Source organism: Myotis myotis, unplaced genomic scaffold (genome assembly GCF_014108235.1).
Source record: "Myotis myotis isolate mMyoMyo1 unplaced genomic scaffold, mMyoMyo1.p scaffold_m19_p_18, whole genome shotgun sequence".
Classification (NCBI taxonomy): domain Eukaryota; kingdom Metazoa; phylum Chordata; class Mammalia; order Chiroptera; family Vespertilionidae; genus Myotis; species Myotis myotis.
The window spans coordinates 24,848,454-24,867,442 of NW_023416322.1; the positions used below are offsets into that span (position 1 = coordinate 24,848,454).

The 18,989-nt window shown below is 44.4% G+C and overlaps 2 protein-coding genes across 2 annotated transcripts in view; one reads left to right on the plus strand and one right to left on the minus strand.

Annotated features, from left to right (window-relative positions):
- Window positions 1-4,649, plus strand: part of SLC9C2 (solute carrier family 9 member C2 (putative)) — a 56,889-nt gene extending 52,240 nt beyond the window's left edge. Inside the window, exons 26-27 of the mRNA XM_036343901.1 lie at window positions 1,333-1,417; window positions 4,630-4,649. Coding sequence (XP_036199794.1) covers window positions 1,333-1,417; window positions 4,630-4,649 — 105 coding nt within the window. The remainder of the gene's footprint in view (window positions 1-1,332; window positions 1,418-4,629) is intronic.
- A 3,497-nt stretch (window positions 4,650-8,146) lies between these two features.
- PRDX6 (peroxiredoxin 6) lies at window positions 8,147-17,284 on the minus strand. The gene is made up of 5 exons (XM_036343223.1): window positions 17,107-17,284; window positions 12,560-12,716; window positions 11,442-11,588; window positions 10,241-10,387; window positions 8,147-9,333 (listed from the first exon to the last, which is right to left on the minus strand). The coding sequence occupies exons 1-5, from the start codon at window positions 17,199-17,201 to the stop codon at window positions 9,205-9,207; spliced, it is 675 nt and encodes a 224-aa protein (XP_036199116.1). The 5' UTR covers window positions 17,202-17,284; the 3' UTR covers window positions 8,147-9,204.
- Window positions 17,285-18,989: the final 1,705 nt, after the last annotated feature.

Below are 18,989 nucleotides of genomic sequence, written 5' to 3' on the forward strand. Positions count from 1 at the left end.
GTGCTGCATAAGTGGCTTTAATACTCAACTGACCACCTTAAAAATAAATTTAACCTGGAAAGATTCTGCAGGTCTCACCTGCCCTTAACAAAATGGTCAAAACATACCCAGGACTTCTGTGTACTGCATGCAGGTTGTGCCCTGCACAAGGCTGTGATTGAGGGGCAGGTAAGAGCTGGGATCAGCCTGCTCTCTGCTCACCATGTTGTCTGCCTTGGTGTGGGGCTGTAGGTCCCCAGAGAAAGGAACAGGGTGGGGCGAGGTCTCAGGGAATCAATCACCAGGGCTGAGCAAACAGAAATGGCTGCCAGTCATCCCTGCAACTAGGGAGGTCCCAGCACAGGAACAATGACCCCTGCGAGCACCTCCATCTGGAAGAAAGCCGCCCCCGAGTTCCTGCCCCAATGCCAGACAGTCTGGTTTCTCCTAGTATGTGTCTGGGTCCCCCAGAGCCTCACCCAGCACTGGAACTCAGAGAAGCGGGAGCTTATAAGTTAAGTTCGTGGTGCCGGCCTTTTAAGAGGAGCAGCTGCGTCTCCAGCAGCCTCTGTGTCACTGAGCCCCAATCCCCACTGGATTTTACAGCCTATAGGGACTTCTTTCCCCAGCTGGACATCTGGTGTAGAGTTGGGACCTCCTGCTCCTCATGGGCGGCCTCCGCAGAGGCAATCTCCCTCCCAATTAATAAAGCAGCAGGTGGGTGCTGGACCTGCCGCTCCGCAAGTCCGCACCTCCTACCAGTCTCAGTGCGCTTTCTTCTTTACTTCTCTAGTTGTAGGCCTTCCATTCAGCCAGCTTTCCGGCAGTTCTGGATGATGGTTGTTCTGTATTTTAGTTGCAATTTTGATGTGGTTGTGGGAGGCAGCGAGTACAGGCATTTGCCTACACCGCCATATTGGTTCTCCCTAGAAATGATAGTTATTGTTACTTTTCCACTACTTGCATTCTGGGAGGGCAGATTTTGTGGGCAAAAACTCTAAGAAAAGAAGACCATCCTGCTACGTGGGAAGGCTGGGTCCTGAGCCCTTGTATTTCAAAGGAGTAAAAGTAACTCAGTGGATTATGGGTTTTCTGTTTTAAACTGAGAATTTCCAGTCCAGTTACAAGTAATGTGCAGAAAATTCCTGATGTCTATAAATATGCCAAAAATAATTTGCTGGTACAAGGCTTTTTGAAGCAACGTTAAAGAGGATTTGAAATGAGAAAGAGTTTAGGTTGAAGGCCCAGTTCTAGGTTTTGGCTTATTTCTAATATTCTTTGGAAAGTTTAGGAAGCAGCCAGCTTAGAGATCAAAGAATGCACTTTTGACCAATTTGGACTTTTCTCCTTTAGGTTCAGGGAACTTCAGATTTAAGCAAGCTACTGATTATCCAAGCAACTGAGCCTGTCAAAGTTTCCAGTGATTCCAAGATCATAGGTAAGGGGTTTCCCTTTAGTGGTTGGAAAAGCATTGGGAAGGAATTTTGATAAATGTAAACGAGTTGAGGGTATTGTATGGGCTTATCATCAACCCCCATTCTTGGGCCCACCCTGACAGCCACATTGCTTCTGGGAGGGCACATATCAGACTTCTAGACGCTGAAATCAGGTGGCTCCTCTGCTCTATGACCTTCCCTTCAAACCCTTGCTAGGTGCGGGGAGCAGCTTTTATGTTTCACTCTGCCATGGGAACCTGGAGCCACACAGCACCATTGGGGAAGAGTGGGCATGGGGAAGGTTTCAGTGGGTCCTGGTGTGGGGAGCTGGTTTGCTCCCAACAACCTAAGGGAATTTGGGACCTTATCCTTCTCCAATGAGAATTCCAAACCATGGTCACTGCTACAACTCAGATAACCTGCTTTGAGGTGTACTTTGATAGTCACTAACTAACTATAGTCACTGAATGGGTATTAGTACCCCATTTTATGTATCCCGGTACTAAGCAGTAAACAAAGACTAGATAGGAAGGCCTTGCTCTAGAGAAAATACATCAAGATATTTCATTCAATGCTCAGCATTCCCCCCTCCCCTTACAGAGCCCCATAATCATTCTCCCAGCTGCCCCAGCTTGAAGAGTCCTCCTTAATTTACTCCTCTACTTAGCACCATTTCCAGTGTTCACAATTCGTGTGACCCTGCTAACTTAGACATGATGCAATTGTTAATTGGGGGGTGGGCGGTATATATGACTTAAATTGTGTGCCGAAAGTGACATTCTATTAGTTTATATCTCATTATTTCTCATTTGCAAAATTCTTATAAAATGCAACCCCAGTGTGTGCTGGTCACTGTGCCAGGCACTAGTCGGTGAGTGAGCCAAACAAGGTGTCTACCCCTGTGGGGAGGAGAGACAGACATTCAACATGTAATTTCACTTCTCCCCTAGTAGCAAGTTCAACTCAGACATTCTTAGGGCTCACCTTCCATGCCCTGTTCTGGGGTTATATGCAGCATCTGATTTTGGGAGCTCCCTCTGCTCCTGGGCCTCCTGCCCGAGCTGGCTAACACCGCGATGACCATTACTGCATCCTTTGGCCTCTAGCTCAGCTGCTCCACATTACTCATGGGACACAGTGGTGTATGGCAAGCCTCAGGACACCCTGAGGGCTGTTGAGTCAGAGATAGGATGTGGAAATAGGTCCTATCTTCCGGGGCCTGCAGGCCTCTCTCCTTCCTTGAATGATTCCAGAGACACTGAGGGAAATATATCATTCTGTATTCCCCAATGAGTTTGAGACAGAAGTCACATATGCTAAGCCCGTGGACTGATGCAGCCGGTACACTGCATTTGACCTGCACATGTTTTCTTTTACAATTTTAAAATTAGTTGCCAAGTATAAACATCCAGAAATTTCACATTAAAAAAAAATCCAGATTTTGAGCTTCTCTCGAAAATATCAGAACATCTGCCAACACTCAGTCCCCATTTCTGTATGTGGCAACAATCAGAGCTGAGTGCCAGCTGGCTCCCACTGGGGAAGCAGGTGCTGTCCACACCACTCCCTCTTGTCTTATATCCAGCCCACTTTAATCACGTGTGACCTGCCTGCTGTCATTTGAGTTTCTCAGTCCCCTATTGGACTTTTGGGAGCCTATTAACAAATCTCCCTGTGGGAAGGAAGAGCCCATTTAACAGGGAAGAGAAAGGGAGACCTACAAGGAGAAAGCAAATTGGTATTTTAAAATATTCTTCTGCTACTTTTATTCTTAAACTCCGGATTTAATTTTTGTTTGATGCATGTGTTTGAACAGGCTCAGTCAACACTGGTCCTCAAGTGACCAGCAGAGATCAAACCTGGAAGAGAAAAGATGAGGTAACAAACTTGGTACTTGAGTCAGACTTTTCTTAGTGTGAATATGAAACTACATCGCTGAAGTCAAATAGCAAAATGTAGGTGGTGAAAAAGAGACTCTTAGTGGAAACTCACTGAATTGGAAAATACTGGATCAAGCTCACCTGAGTCAATTAATAATTAAAATTATAGACTATTTTTAGAAGCTGCCATTTTGCCCCATTCCCCCCCCCCCCCACCTTTCCCACTTTCCATCCTCCACCCCCTTCCCCTGATATTTAGTTCAAAAGTAGAGGTCTCTGGGATTAGGGGCGGGAAGGGCCATTAACATCTAAGTATTGATGCTTCTCCTTGGGAGTGTGCCTTTCCCATGGATGTGTGGATGCTGTGCTGGGGACACATGGGGCCACAGCTGATCATGGGTACCTTCCTAGAGTGTCAATTTTATTTGATGATCTTTTAAAAGAAAAAGTTAACTCATTTCACTTAGATTATTTAAAACATTTTTATATGAAAACAAACATATTCTGGAGTAGGATGACAAATTTGCATGAATTTTTAAGATAAAACAAGAGACCCCAAAACATTTTATTACAGAGTCACTTACGTTTGGCCCCAGCATCTTTTCCCACTTTCCTCAGCAATCAGGGCTAATTTAGAAAAGTCCAAGATGTGCTGAAGTCATGCCTAGAGTTGGGGAGGGAGAGGGCTGCTCACACTGGGCCAGGACAGACAGAGGCCAGTCTGGTGGGGAGGAGGGTAGCCACATTACTCAAGGGGTCTGTTAGGCACCTAACAAAGCTCATCTGGGCACGAGCCCACTGTTGAGTGGGGAGGAAGGCTGCTCTGACAAAACAATAGGGCACTCGGCCAATGCAGAAATCGGCAGTAATGGTGTCAAAGATGGTGCCAAATAAACATGCCCTTGAATATGGTGAGCTGTACAAATGCAGCTTCAAGCCCACCATATCCCAACCAGGCAGCTACCCTAAGAAGTTCTGGTCCTGCCATTGTCATTTCTGACAACCCAGGTGGTTTGCAGTGTGTTTGTTTGGGGACAGAAAGTTGCATTGACAAAACTTATGGTTAATAGTCCTTTTAAACAAAACAACGTAGTTCTTTTTAGGCAGTCAGCCTGGCGTCATCCTCTCCTCTTTCTTATAGAAACCCTATTTCACAAATGGAAAACCTAACCGGGAGCCAAGTAATTGGGTTCCTCATTTGTCACTGTTTTGGTCCACCTCCATTATTTTAAAAAATTCTCATTCGGATTTAGGAAAAAAGTTTCCTGTTACCCTATAATCAGTCACCACGTTAACTGGAATTCAATGCTCCTAATATTTCTCTTTTCCTTAAGAGATCGACTACTGTAATTGAATTAATGTAGTATCTCTTTACAAGCTGAGGTTGGATGGTATAGAGATGTACATGTACTTACTGACAATGTATCACTCCAAGTCCTTGGAGGGAAGGTTCCAGATAATAAAATGGAAACTTTTCCTAAGTTTTCTGGTTGTGCTTAAGTTGATTAGTTTTTTTCTGAAATGCACACAAGTCTAATATTTTACTTTGGACTTTCTTTTGTAGTTGGACACTGGATCTCATTATAGAAAAGGACACTAATGGTGCCAACACGATATGAAGAAGTGAGGTTTCAGACTGAGCCAATACCCTGGCTCACGTGCGGAAGGGTCATCTGATGAGAAGTTTACTTAGAAGTTGCTGAAACAATTTATTGCTGCATTGATTTAATAAGCAATTGATGGGCTGTTGCAAAAGCTCCAGTTTTAAGTAGTTGCATTTTGAACCTGAGTGGTTCAAAAAATTTTCAGGTTAAGATTGTCTCAAGACTCATGGCCCACCAAACAGAACCCTGCTCCAGCTGAGAGCACGTTATAGTGTTTTACAAATTATTAAAAGCATTGTACAATATATTACTATCTAAAGCACAGAATCTAAACTCTGATTTGTGATACTGCTATAAGTAGTGCTCCCGTAACATTTTCCAAAGTTATTGTCCCCTCCCCAATTTAGTAACTCTTGAAAAACAGATCTATGTTCCATAATCTTAGTTACTGAAAGCAAAGTTGAGAAGTTAACAATCTTACCTGGCCTTGTACTGTTTGACACTATTTTCATTTTATTTTTAAAAGTCAAATAAAGTTGATTTTCATGGTGTACTTATTAGATTCCATTGTCTTTTTCATTTCAACAAAACTTTGAAAGAATGTAAGAATCTCGACTCTAGGGAAAATCATAATAGAAAGAAACAAGAGAAAAAGTCAAGCATAACCATTTATGAAGAACTTTCTGGACACCAAGCACGTAGGCAGTATTTCTCAGAGTGGCTGTGGAGCACTCGCGTCAGCAGATAGGGGTGTAGCCGCACATTACAGAAACCTATGTGGCTTCATTTTTCTGATGTAACCAGAGACCTGGCAACAGGCAGAACATGGCTGGTGCTGTGGCTTGAGGAATAAGCACGGACCCAGGCTCCTTGCAGCCTTCTCCTCCATCCTTGGCCAGCAACTTTCTCAGATGGCAAATCATCGGTCACTCCAGGTATCCGGTGGGCGTTTCAGTCAGACAAGGAGCTTTCTCTGTAGGTGGCCTTGCCTTTTAGTCAGGAAGGGACCCCACTGAGGGAAGCACAGTCACATGCCCACACCTATTAAATGAACTTTAACTGGCACCTCACCTTGCCAACCTTAACATAACCTACTGTTTTTAGTAAAGAATGGGAAATGGATGTTGGGTGTCTGCTGTCCTCGGCATCAGTCACCTGGGTTGTTACAAATGAAGAACTTCTGGTCACCTATAGAATCAGTGTTGGGGTGGGTCCTGGATTTTAACATGTTCCTCATATCATTTAGTGCATTTTGAAGCCTGAGATCTACAGTGCAGGGAATAAACTAGCAGAAAACAGATGCCTGCCCTCCAGGTCACTTAGGAGGCACCTCACCATGCACATCCGTTAGGCTTAAACACTACAGAAATATCTTATGTAAGTCAAGAGGTAGCATGGTTTGTGGGCAGTAGTCTCGGTGATAGCAGATTTTTTCTTTCTCTTTACCCTATTGACTTTTTGTCTTATTCCATGGCTGGTTCCCTCTCCCAGCAGCAATCCAGGCTTCCATGTTTTCTTGTTCATATTCAATGCAAGACCAAAAAGAATGGCTTCCAATAGTGAGAATTATTCTAGAAATGCTGATAATCCTGTATTTGTCTCCTCCCCAAGAACTGAGTCACATGCTCATTTTTGGACCAATCACTGACGAGAAGGTGGTAATGACCTTTTACCCAGTCCATGCACCTTGACTAAGCTAGAATCAGTTATATTGCCTCAATTTGCATTGCCCCAAAGGGGCATGGTTTAATGGAGTAAATCACTAACACCAGTTCACTGCACCAAAATTGGCATCTTGAGTTGGCCATTTAGGCAAGACCACTCTGGCTCCTTAACCCTTCACTGAGCTGCTCAATGCAAATTCCTACCCTGAGGGTGGAGGTTAGAGGTGAAATCAGATATGTGGCAAGACCACACAGGAGCCACAAGTTAATCATTTTACTAACGTAGATTAGTCTGTGCTTATTCTTTGAAGTTGCATGGACTTTCAAATTCCTTATGCTTCTCTCATAGCCACCATGGTCATATATTACCTTTCAATTAAATCTTTGGATGCATAATGCAATTTATTCTGTTCTTCCAATGAAAATTGAGGGCAACAGTTCTTTATCGGGGAACTCTAATCTTCATGCCCAAGGGTGTTAAAACTATGCTTAGGCTGCCGAAACTGGTTTGGCTCAATGGATAGAGCGTCAGCCTGCGGACTGAGGGGTCCCAGGTTTGATTCCGGTCAAGGGCATGTACCTGGGTTGTGGGCACATCCCCAGTGGGAGATGTGCAGGAGGCAGCTGTTTCTCTCTCATTGATGTTTCTAACTCTCTATCTCTCTCCCTTCCTCTCTGTAAAAAATCAATAAAATATATTTAAAAAATAAATAAAAATAAAAATATGCTTCGGACCACTTCTACCTAGAAATGCATATTTATTATGTAACATTGACTTGGAAAGAAACTTGTTCCATTTCATGACTTCATGGTTGCTTAGTGGTAGAGCCAGAACTAAATCTGACAGCACGAGCCCCTTTCCTTTGAGCTTTTAAAGCGTTTTTATACTGATGTCATCATTACGGGTAGAGTAGATGTACCAGATAGTATTAGTTCTTTGAAGGCAAAATATATTGTGACTTGGAGAAGAGATGAGAAACAGGATGCCAGTCATAGGTCTCCTTCAGACCAGCATTCCCCAGGATACTGTGAAAACTTGGAATTTTTACCTTCATTCTCAACCTTCTTAGTGTCATCCACCTTTTAAAGGAAACTAACGACTTCTCTGACACATGGCACCAGGGATCATATTTTACTCAATAAAAATATAGAGGGCTACGTGCAAGAGACTGTACCAGGTGTGTGACACTTTTTTCCAAACTGAGGCCTTATTAGCACAGCATAAGTCCAAGAGACGTGAATTCAGAGTAACTAGTACTTTCCAGAAAAGCATACCTATGTGCATCATTATCCTCAAGATTCAAATTCTGAAGCTCAGCAATCCCATTAAGGCATTAGGTGTGTTACACCTGGGGGTCACAAACTCAAGGGACTATAGGACCCACACAGGTACCACGAAGAAGCAAAGTGGGCCAAGTGCTGTGATGAAGTCACATGAGGCCAGCTGCACCTCCATGGTCATTAGAAATTTTATATATCTGTCTCCGGAGAGAAGCATCAACGCCAATCCCAGTGAGGAAGCCTCTGCCCTCAGGACACGGGTCTAACCGAGTATTTCAAAATGTGACAACAGAATTCTCTGATCTAGTTTTAACAACGGATTTATTTGCCAGATCCCCCAAAAGCAACATTCAGAAAGTACTGCCCCACCCTCAGCAAGAATAGTTCTACAAACAACTTCAGTCATCCTCTCCTCCCTTCCTCCCCAGGGGGAGCCTTTTCAGTGTTAGCAAGGCGGAGCACTGACACGAATATACCTGCTGTGAGAGGCAGGTGGCGCTGTTGTTCTGCTCACACCTCCAGCAGGTAAGTGGAGCCTTTTCTCCCTCTTTTGGTAGAAATGTATTGAAAATTTTTCTTAGCAAAATATTTAGCCCTAACCGGTTTGGCTCAAGGGTCCCAGGTTTGATTCTGATCAAGGGCATGTACCTTGGTTGCGGGCACATCCCCAGTAGGGAGTGTGCAGGAGGCAGCTGATCGGTGTTTCTCTCTCATCAATGTTTTTGGCTCTCTATCCCTCTCCCTTCCTCTCTGTGAAAAATCAATAAAATATTTTTTTAAAAAAATGTAAAGATCCTTCCCCCTGCTCATCCCATTTCAGTTCTCTCCTGTAAAAGTACAGAATGGAAATCTTTCCCCTTAGTTGTGATCAAAACACTGAGTACTGAAGAATATCCGGTTACTTTTAACTGCTAGGGTTATATACTTACAGATTGACAGAGGAAACTGAACCTCAAGTTCTGCTGCTCCCCAAAATGTGTAATGGAAGAGAGGATTTGATTAGAACAGCTAAAAAACCTGATGGTCATTCCGGGCTGGAGCAAAGCAGCTTTTCAACTATCAGTGGATCCTACGTTGCTGATCACAAACCTGCAGAGATCCAATATGATGTGAGTCTCAAATACAGACTGTATTTTAGAGAGCCAGGAGAGAGGGCTGAGGCATGGGAACAGAACAGAATGCTGGTGAAGGCATGAAGCAAAGAATCCCACGGGGTGTTTAGTGCCATTTTCATTTAATAAGCCAGGAGGACAGCAACCTAGAGACCGTGGCTGTGATCATAGTGGGATGTTTCTATGGAATTGCTGTAGGACACTTGACTGGCAGCTGGCACCCGCTGTCTCACTGTGCAGGGTGAGACCTACGGCTGGGGCGTGTAGCGCAGGTATTTCTTGCCAGATGGGAGGTCTTTGGTGAAGACTCCTTTAGGGAAGAGTTTCTTGGCTTCCTCTTCAGGGATTGTTGGGAGGACCATCACGCTATCTCCAACCTACGGACAGACATGGAGAATGGTGAAATCCAATGGTAAAGCCTGAAGGCGAGAATGAACTTTAGATCCCCAGGTTCTCTGACTTACCATGGTCCTCCAACATGCCACGCTCACCCTCAGGTAAAGCTTCCTGCACTAGGCCCCCCTGACAGCCAGGCAGAAAGCCAGCCTTCCCACCACAGTACTCCCCTTCTCCCCTCCGCTCCCCATTGTTCCGCGCACCTAATACACTATAAGCTAGTTTATTGCCTGTCTCTACCACTGGAACGTGAGTCTAAGAGGTCTGGAACTTTATTGTTCATGGCTATATCTGGGCTCAATAAATGTATGCTCAGGGAATGGACACAGCATTTTATCTGATATACTTATCAGAAAAACAAAAACTGGTATTCAGGTTAGCATATTTTTAAAAATGTAGCGAAGTTAAAATATTCTTGTGATATTATCCATGTCTTACATATTGCAGAAATCCTAGAGATTGTAAGCGTGAAAACAAGTGTCAGAATTCTACAGAGGTTTAATGAAGCTTAAGAGAAGAAAATACTTCAGGACAGTAAGACACCAAAAGTTTTACAGCCAGGACTTAAGTGGCCAATCTAAGTTTTATTGTAAATATTTTGCCATCAGGGAAGGATTAAAGTTTTTTAAAAAATCCTTTTATTAGGAAAGGGAATCATTCTGACCAATTAATCTGCCCAAATAAGCTAAAAGCTAGAAAGCAACATGGGAGTTTGTGTTTTATATAAAAGTGTTAAAGACTTTGAATAGCAAATCTTAAACTCAGCCATGAGGAAAAATCCTCCCAGTGGACTTGCGCGCTGGAAACAGAGAGCCCGAGGGTGGCCACTGGACATTAGCCACACAGGCCTTTCAGGTGCGCTGGGGACCTGCCCTTTAGCATCTTTACCTTCCAATCAACTGGGGTGGCAACCCTCTTTTCTGCTGTCAGCTGGAGAGAGATAACTACTCTGAGAATCTCGTCAAAGTTCCTGCCGGTGGTCGCGGGGTAGAGGAGGGACAGCTTCAATTTCTTATCAGGGCCAAAAACAAACACCTGTAAATACACAGACACTTAAATAGGACAAGGTCTTTGATATGAAAGCCTCTTGGAATGCTTGCCTGTCATGACAAAGGTTCGAAGGTATAAACGCAAAGCGAACGAAAAAATTCCCCAATATCTAAAACGGCACACCAAACGTCACAGGGGGGCAGGAACCCAGGCACTTTTCTTCTCCATGTCATTTCCCTTTTTATAAAAATATGTATTTTTTAGCTTTTCGATTACAATGACCTAGAGTATTGTATTAGCCTCAGGTATACATCAGTGTTCATGTTATTTTTCTGCACTTAAAAGGAGATTATATTTGGTTCTGGTTGTCCCAGTAAGAAAAACTGACATGCAAACTGAATCCAGGAAAGGGCTCCGGCTGGTACTATGTTAAATAGGGGTGATTATCATAAAAATAATACTAAATGGGAATGGATACTGGCCCTCACGTAGTTGTACTTTTTGCAGATGAGGGACTAAGTCTGTTTTGAGGACAGAACTAACTAGAATTCAAAACCAGAGGTGCCCAAGGACGAAGGACATGATCCATCCCATTTAAGAGAGGCTGTCAGGAGAGATATAGGAAAGATTACTCAATTCTAGAAGTAGGTTTCCATAAGCTATGAATTATCCAGCTTAAAATTTTAGCTAAAAATTTAGCATGAGCATTACACATAATCAGTGAGATTGCTACCAGTACAGTTATTTCCCTGAGGAAATATGTAGACATTAACATATATTCGCCTATTTCCTCTAGGTCAGTGGTTCTCAACCTTCCTAATACTGTGACCCTTTAAAACAGTTCCTCATGTTGTGGTGACCCCCAATTTCATTGTTACAAATTGAACAGAATTAAAGCATACTGATTAATCACAAAAACAATATGTAATTATACATGTGTTTTCCGATGGTCTTAGGCGACCCCTGTGAAAGGGTCGTTCGACACACAAAGGAGTTGTGACCCACAGGTTGAGAACCGCTGCTCTAGGTGCTCCAAGCATTTACATGGCCATACAGCCTGGCCAGTCATGAGGACTCCATATGGACTTTGATAACTCACCACACGCGCCGTCACAGGCATGCCCTTCTCGTCCTTCTCTGCTGGGTCCAGCATGCCCAACAGGATGGCAAGGTCCCGATTCCGGTCATCGATGATGGGAAAAGGTAACTTTTCTGTGGGCTCCTCACAGTTGTAAGCATTGATATCCTAAAAGGCAGGTCAAAGGGGAAAGAGAAATCTAAACCAGGCACATCCTCTGAATTCAATCTGTTGCAAGCCATCCTATTGCAAGACAGGGAAGAGGACCATAATCATAGTAATTTCTCTAAGCAATTTTAATGAATGAACAAACACTCCCCATCCCAATTATTCACTGATAGGAAGAGCAATAGGGTACTATATTTAGGTTGTAAGCATAGCCCCTTTTCTTTCTTCTTTTTAAATCCTCACCCGAGGATATGTTTATTGATTTTAAAGGGGGCGGGGGGAGAAACTCTGATGTGAGAAACTTCAATCCTTTACTTTCTGCACAAGCCCTGACTGGGTATTGAACCTGTAATCTAGGTATGTGCCCTGACCAGGAATCAAATTTGCAGCCTTTCAATATATGGGATGACGCCCAATGAACTGAGCCACTTGGCCATGGCTAAGCATTGACTCTTTTCATGCCCAAGTCTGTTAAAATGCAGCTTGTTTTTACTGCTTTAAGAAAGCAGCAATAACCTCTTTATAAGCCGAATAGTATAGTATCAGATACCAATCCAAGGTGCCTCTGGGTTTCCAAATATAAAAACCATCAGAAATAATGCATTCCTTAAGTCCATCACATCTGGAAACACCACCACATGCAAAGATAATTTTATAGATCTGATCCCTGCCTCAAAAACACCCTGACTCAGACATTAAGCTACCAGAAGAGAGATATTAAAAAAACAAAAACAAAACAGAACAGAACACAAAACTCAAAGGAAATATAAGAATGGAGAGTTGAACACAGACTTCAAGGACAAGTCAAAGGTAAATCACTAGAGTGAAATCTACACAGAAAACAAAGCATTTCAAGTCTGAACTAAAGGACATGCATGTACTTGCGTCCTCTCTTTCACCCCCTCCAGTAAAACTTCATTTATTTCTACTCTACCATTTATAACCTCAAAGCACAGCCATAGAAACGTTACCTTGCTCCAGGCAAGATGGTCTTCAACACTGTCTATTGAAAGGGCAATCAGCTTAACGTTCCTCTTGGCAAATTCAGGTGCCAGCTTTGCAGCTCTGCCAAGCTCTGTGGTACACACAGGGGTAAAGTCCCGAGGGTGGGAGAAGAGGATACCCCATCTGCAATGAAGGCAAAGGTCACAACTGAATGACAAGGTTATCACCAGCATGCAGAATGGGAAGTCACAAATCTGAGGTAAAAAATGATGTTCTTTCAAAAAATGAATGCTTACAATCAAGATGACAAATATTTTAAAAGACTAATTTAAGGGTGTTGCCTCTTTTGAGTCATTCTGACTCCTTTTCAACTAATAAAACCTGTGCTACTCAAACCAAGTAGCTTATTAAAATAACTTATTTTCTTCTTGCCCTCTTCTTTATTTTTTTTCCCTAACCACAGCCCAACATTCAGCTCCAATAATGGGTGTTCCCAAAGTCTCTGAATCCAAACGAACAGCTGATTACATGAATAAACAGATTTTGTAATCTAAAATAAATAGGCTGGTATCCTCTATTTATATGTAAAATTAAAGTTGACACGTGGCTTCTTTGAAGTGAATGGCTATAAAACCTTTTATCAGACAGCTTTACAGGACAACCAATATTTGCATCTTGACAAAACAGCACTCTCAAAGTTTTACCTATCTCTCTTTTTTTAGCTGTCACAGCTTTAAAAACAAACAAAAATAACAAAAAAACTTTATTGTTGACAGTATTACATATGTTCCCTTTCCCCCCCATTGACCCCTTCTAACCCCCCCCACTACTCTCCATCCCCCCCCACCCCCCCGCCTTCACCACACTATTGTCTGTGTCCATGGGTTATGATATATGCATACAAGTTCTTTGGTTAATCTCTTCCCACCCACCCCTGCCTTCCCTCTGAGACTGACAGTCTGTTCCAAGCTTCTATGTCTCTGGATCTATTTTGTTCATTAGATCCTACATATGAGTGAGATCACATGATACTTGTCTTTCTCTGACTGGCTTATTTCGCTTAGTATGATACTCTCCAGGTCCCTCCATGCTGTCTCAAAGAGAATTTTACCTATCTCTTCATTTGTGGTTTCTTTTTCTTCTTGCTTCAGACCAAGTAGGTAGAAACCTGATAAACTACAATGTAGATTCTAGAACTACAGATTTTTAGGTAAATACTATTATCTAGAGCATCACTGCCTGAAGTTAAACTTGTAGAGATTTTAAGCATGCTTTAAGCTGAGCCACCAAGAATCTTTGGAGTCCCAGTTCCTGCTCTTTGGTGACCATGGAAACTACTCTACTGAAAAGGGAAATTTAACTCTCGGTTTTCCACACTCCCAGGGGCTTACAAAATTAAAGCAGGACCCTAACCTAGATTACTAGATCTAGCTTAGATGCCAAGCTGAGCTCACCAAGTTTGCCAAGTTCCCCGAAGCACAAAAAACAAAGCAGAAATGAAGGTACCCCCTTCCACTCACAGCTGTCACTCAACTCCAAGGCTTCGGGAAAGGAAAAGACTTTCTTACAAAAAGGATGGAGGAGGCTATGGAAAGACTGGGAAGGAAGGTAATATCTTTAACACTGTGGAGGTGTGTGGTAGGTCTACTTTTTTAAAAGGGCAACAAGGGGGATACATATCTTTTGTAATAATGTAGCTCTGAGTAAAATGTAGGCCTTAGGTTCTATGGAAAAGGATCTGTCTGTTTAGGGTTCAGACGAGACTTTTGAGAAGAAATGTTAACGGGGTGATGAATGAGGCAAGTCAGGCGTTTTCCTTCCATTTCCAGTCAAGAGACCATTTCTCTGAATCACTTCACACCCTCTCTCCTTCCGGAGAAGCCAAACTCCAGTTTACCACTCAGCTAGGAATAGGAATAAACTCTGGCATGTCTGACTGTGGCCTGCCTTCCCCTCAGAGTCTCCCCACTGCTGCTGGTGAGAGTTAATTACATGATCCCATTTCCTTCCTTCCTCATTTTCAAAAGACAATAGGTTTCCTCCTTTAAGGGAACAGTCCCTTCTCACTAACCCCCCAGAAAACTTCAGGAAAACACACGTTTTTGTTTAGTGAAAAAGCTGTGAAGCTGCTTACACCACATACGTAAAGAAACAGCGATTAAGGCTCAATAAACTCACCAAACACAGTCCCCAAACCTCTTAGTTGTATCTCATTGTCTGGGGGAGTGGAGAGGAGGATGGAGTAGATGCCTGTGAAATTTTATGGTTATTTTAATTTTTTTCTCCCCCCCTAAAAAAACAACACCCGAAACAAAAATTGACAGTCTGAATTGAGATTGCATACAGAATGGAGTTTGGAAAATATTATATTAGGCAAAAATCCATGTACTATAATGACATAAAGAGCTCAAATGTCATTTGGGGGTGGGGCCGACTTGTACAACCTTAAAAAAAAAATACATATTTTCACTGATTTTAGAGAGAGAGGAAGATGGAGAGAGAGAAACATCAATGTGAGAGAAATACTGATCAGTTGCCTTCAGAATGCACCCTGACCTGTGACACCCCAACCTCGAACCTGCAACCCAGGTATGTACCATGACTGGGAATCGAACCAGCAACTTTCAGTGCACCAGATGATGCTCAACCACCTGAGCCATACTGGCCAGGGCTTATATAGTCTTTTATAGATGTGGGTATTTTTCTCATTTTTCCACTGGTGGTTCCCAGAGATGGTACCATTTTTAATCAAATCAAGAGAGATCTAGAGGCCAATAAACTATGGTGATGACAACAACAACAAAACCCAAGAAAGCGGAGTTAGCTGAGGCAGTGACAGCATTTTTACTTATTGCTATAGTAATTATGCTTTATGTTAATATTTATCTTTAATTCATACAGCCTAAGAGTTCTGGTAAGATTCCTATGCTGTGTGGGGGTGAGGACAGAGAGTGGAATGGGAAGGAACATACTCTGAAAAATACCATGGGGTTTTGGAGAAATGCTAATACCTAGATTCTGAGTATAGACTGGCCTTGGTCTGTGTTTCTGAAGCCTTTTCCTGCCTTCAGGGTCCGAATGTTCCATTTCTCATCATTTTCTAGTTGAGCCCTCTCTTTCACAAACTGTTTGTTCCCTTGATGAGAGGCTGGAAATGGACTTAGAGTTGTAAGGGGTTGGGTAACTCCTACGTCTAGCAGTGGTCGGCAAACTCATTAGTCAACAGAACCAAATATCAACAGTACAACGATTGAAATTTCTTTTGAGAGCCAAATTTTTTAAACTTAGACTATATAGGTAGGTACATTGTTATTAACTTAATTAGGGTACTCCTAAGGCTTAGGAAGAGCCACACTCAAGGGGCCAAAGAGCCGCATGTGGATCGCGAGCTGCAGTTTGCTGACCACAGGCCTAAGGTATAGAGTCTCTCCCAGGTTCTCTGAACAGCCCTGTCCAATCATTGGTTAATCTCAAAAACTTCCTTCTCTCTATATATACATACCTGGATACCACATATAAAAGGATTCAAACCCAGGGAGGAATTGTTAAGCCTCAGAAGACCACAGGGCTCCTGAACTCCAGAACCATCATGTAACTAGACATGTCTGGGAAGTTTCTGATTGAAGCTGAGCAACTTAACGTCTGCAGATCCAGGAGCTATAAAACCAGGGTGACAGCAATTTACTCCTAGTCATAATGGTATGATTGCCAGATAACAGGTCACCAATTTGTATCGCTCTAGCCAGGCCATGTGCTGCTGGAAGCTAGGCGAGGGGGAGGGGCACACCACTGGGAAACAAAGGGTCACAGCCAGCAGAGGTTCATGTGTCCTGGCAAGAAGAGGTCGCTGCAATTGGACAGCCTCAGAAAGCCCTTCCCTCACAGTGTTGCAAGCTCTGGAATGAAGGACACACCTATGCACAGAGTGTTCTTGGTTCCTCCCAAAGTTCTTATCAAATCTTATCCTGGCCACTGAAGGAGGCTGTGGCCAAAAAGTCTTCCGGCCGCTTATCCGGCAGCTGGTGGCTTTAAACTTTACATTTTGCGCCGAGAAGCCTGCAAATCCCAGGCAGCAGGCAGAGCCCTTCTGCCAGCAGCAGTCCCCGGACTCACACCCACCTTCCCCCGGGCGCAAGTTCCAGAACAGAGGGAGGGAGGGGGCCGAATCCAGGCAGGGGTCCCGGGAGGTGACCGCCGAGGCCGCCGGTTTCAGTCCCCACCGGGCCTGGCTGGACATGCTGCTTGCACAACTTACAAACCGAGTTAAACAGCAACAAACCCTGCTCCGCACCGCGCTCCGGGTCCCGGGACCTGCGGAAACCCGATTTCTTTCCCCTCCCCCTTCCCCGCCTGGAGCCAGGCTGGGCATGCTGGGGCGGGACGCGGGAGGGAACCCAGTGGCCGCCGCGGGGCAGGGGACGCACAGTGAGAGGCACGTGCAGGAACCGGTGCGGGGAGGTGGCGGCGGGCAGGCACCGAGCGGCCGGAGGACGAAGGGAGAAGACGCAGGGGAGACACCTTCAGATGGGAGCGCAGCCCGAGGCCAGGGCAGGGCGACGGGGTGGCCACTTACGAGTCTCCCAGAAAGTCGTGGAAACGGATGCGGCCGACGGTCGTATTGGCCTCGAAATTGGGAGCCTCGTCCCCGAGAAGGAGACCTCCGGGCATGGCGGCAGCGGTGACGGAGGAGAAGGCGCAGCAGCGACACGCACCCGCCGGCGGGTTCGGGAGGAGGTGCTACCTCGGAACGAGCTGGGCTCAGAGGGGCGGGGTGGGCGGGGCCTGGTCGTTGGAGGGGTGGGTGGGGCCTCAGTCGGCGGGGGCGGGGCGGGGCGGGGCCAGGCCAGGCCAGCTCTGGTTCGCCAGATCGCCGCCACCTCTCTTACCATCCCTGGAGCCAGTGGGCGCTGGCGTGCGTGTCCCTTTAGGTGAGGTCGCCCCAGGCAGGCTCGGGGTGCGCAGCATTAGACCCTGCAGTGTGTGTGCGCTTTGGAGGTGAAAAAGCGCAGCACAGTAGGAATGGGTCCCAACCCGGAGAATCCCACAGCCGCCCCAGGACCCCGGAGGCGCAGAATCCACGCAGGAGGGCCTGCCCACCCACCCACCACGGACGACCTGCACTCCCGGCTCTGACAGTGTGAGCGTCTGGAATCGGGCAGCTTCAGCCCGCCCAGCCATCATGAATAGTGTCATATCGGAGGATGTGGCAAGATCCAGATGTGTGGAGGACCTTAGGTCAGAGGAAGTGGCTTTCTGATTGCAGCAGAAATTCTCGCACCAATGTTATGCTTGAGGGAATGTGACTAAAGTTTTCATTTTTATTCCACTCCCCGTTCCCAGAGCTCATTATGAACTATAAAATAATACAATTATTCTGAAATCTAAATGTAAAATTTAAAACATACTTATTGTGATCTTCTGTCCAAGCACGACTTAGACAAGATGACTGTTCTCTTGGAGCTTTCATTCTAGTGGGGGGAGACATAATTAAATAAAAATATATTAGGTAGCAGGCATCCTATTCAGAGGAATAAAATAAGGTGTGCTAGTGGTGACTGGTGCTGCTTTGGATTGGATGGTTTGATTTGGGAAAGCCTCCAGTATCATTTAGGTCAGTGGTTATCAACCTGTAGGTCGTGACCCCTTTGGCGGTGGAACGACCCTTTCACAGGGGTCGCCTAAGACCATCCTGCATATCAGATATTTACATTACAATTCATAACAGTAGCAACATTACAGTTATGAAGTAGCAACAAAAATAATTTTATGGTTGGGTCACAACATGATGAACTGTATTTAAAAGGGCCAGAAGGTTGAGAACCACTGATTTAGGTGAACTACTTAGCACATAGTAAGTGATCTGGAAATGGTAGCTATTATCTGGATGATGATAATTTACACAATAACTCTTGCTTTGTCAGCTAGAGGCGAGGCACTGTGCCAGGCCTGGTGCTGCAATGGAGATACAGTCCCTGCTCTTACGGCGAAGGCGGCAGGCATGAAGTAATGATAAAAATGCAGAATAACTGCTGATAGGGGGAGGGCTCCAAATGGTTGGAGTTCAGAAGTGGGGAAAATTCTCAGGCTTAAGGGAGGTACATGGCAGTGTTAGAAGTGACTCACTGTGATTTCTGTTTTCAGCACAGTAATGTTTTCATGTGTGTGGGTGCATGCTGATCAGTTCTCTTCTGAGCAAGAACTTGCAGTAAGATTCTTGCTAAAATTCCTAACCACTCAAGAAAACTGTAACACTACTCTAATTTAATCTCTAAATTAATTTGACTCCAATCTTTGGTTCTAAAAACTCTATGTCTTACCTCCTTTTGTAGGGGAGAAGGAGAAGAAAAGGAGAGTAATTTGACCTTGAGGCACTATTAGCAGTATTGTGGAGCTAGACTAGAAGACAAAGCTATTACCACAAATATGGAGAATGAATACAGGAACAGGTTAGTGATC

Excerpts from the sequence above, each read along its gene's own strand:
- PRDX6 (XM_036343223.1), bottom strand. The coding sequence starts at position 17,201 with ATGCCCGGAGGTCTCCTTCTCGGGGACGAGGCTCCCAATTTCGAGGCC. Across the intron at positions 11,589-12,559 it reads ACCATCTTGCCTGGAGCAAG|GATATCAATGCTTACAACTG; the intron begins GTAACGTTTCTA and ends CCTGCCTTTTAG. Across the intron at positions 10,388-11,441 it reads TGCCTGTGACGGCGCGTGTG|GTGTTTGTTTTTGGCCCTGA; the intron begins GTGAGTTATCAA and ends GTGTATTTACAG.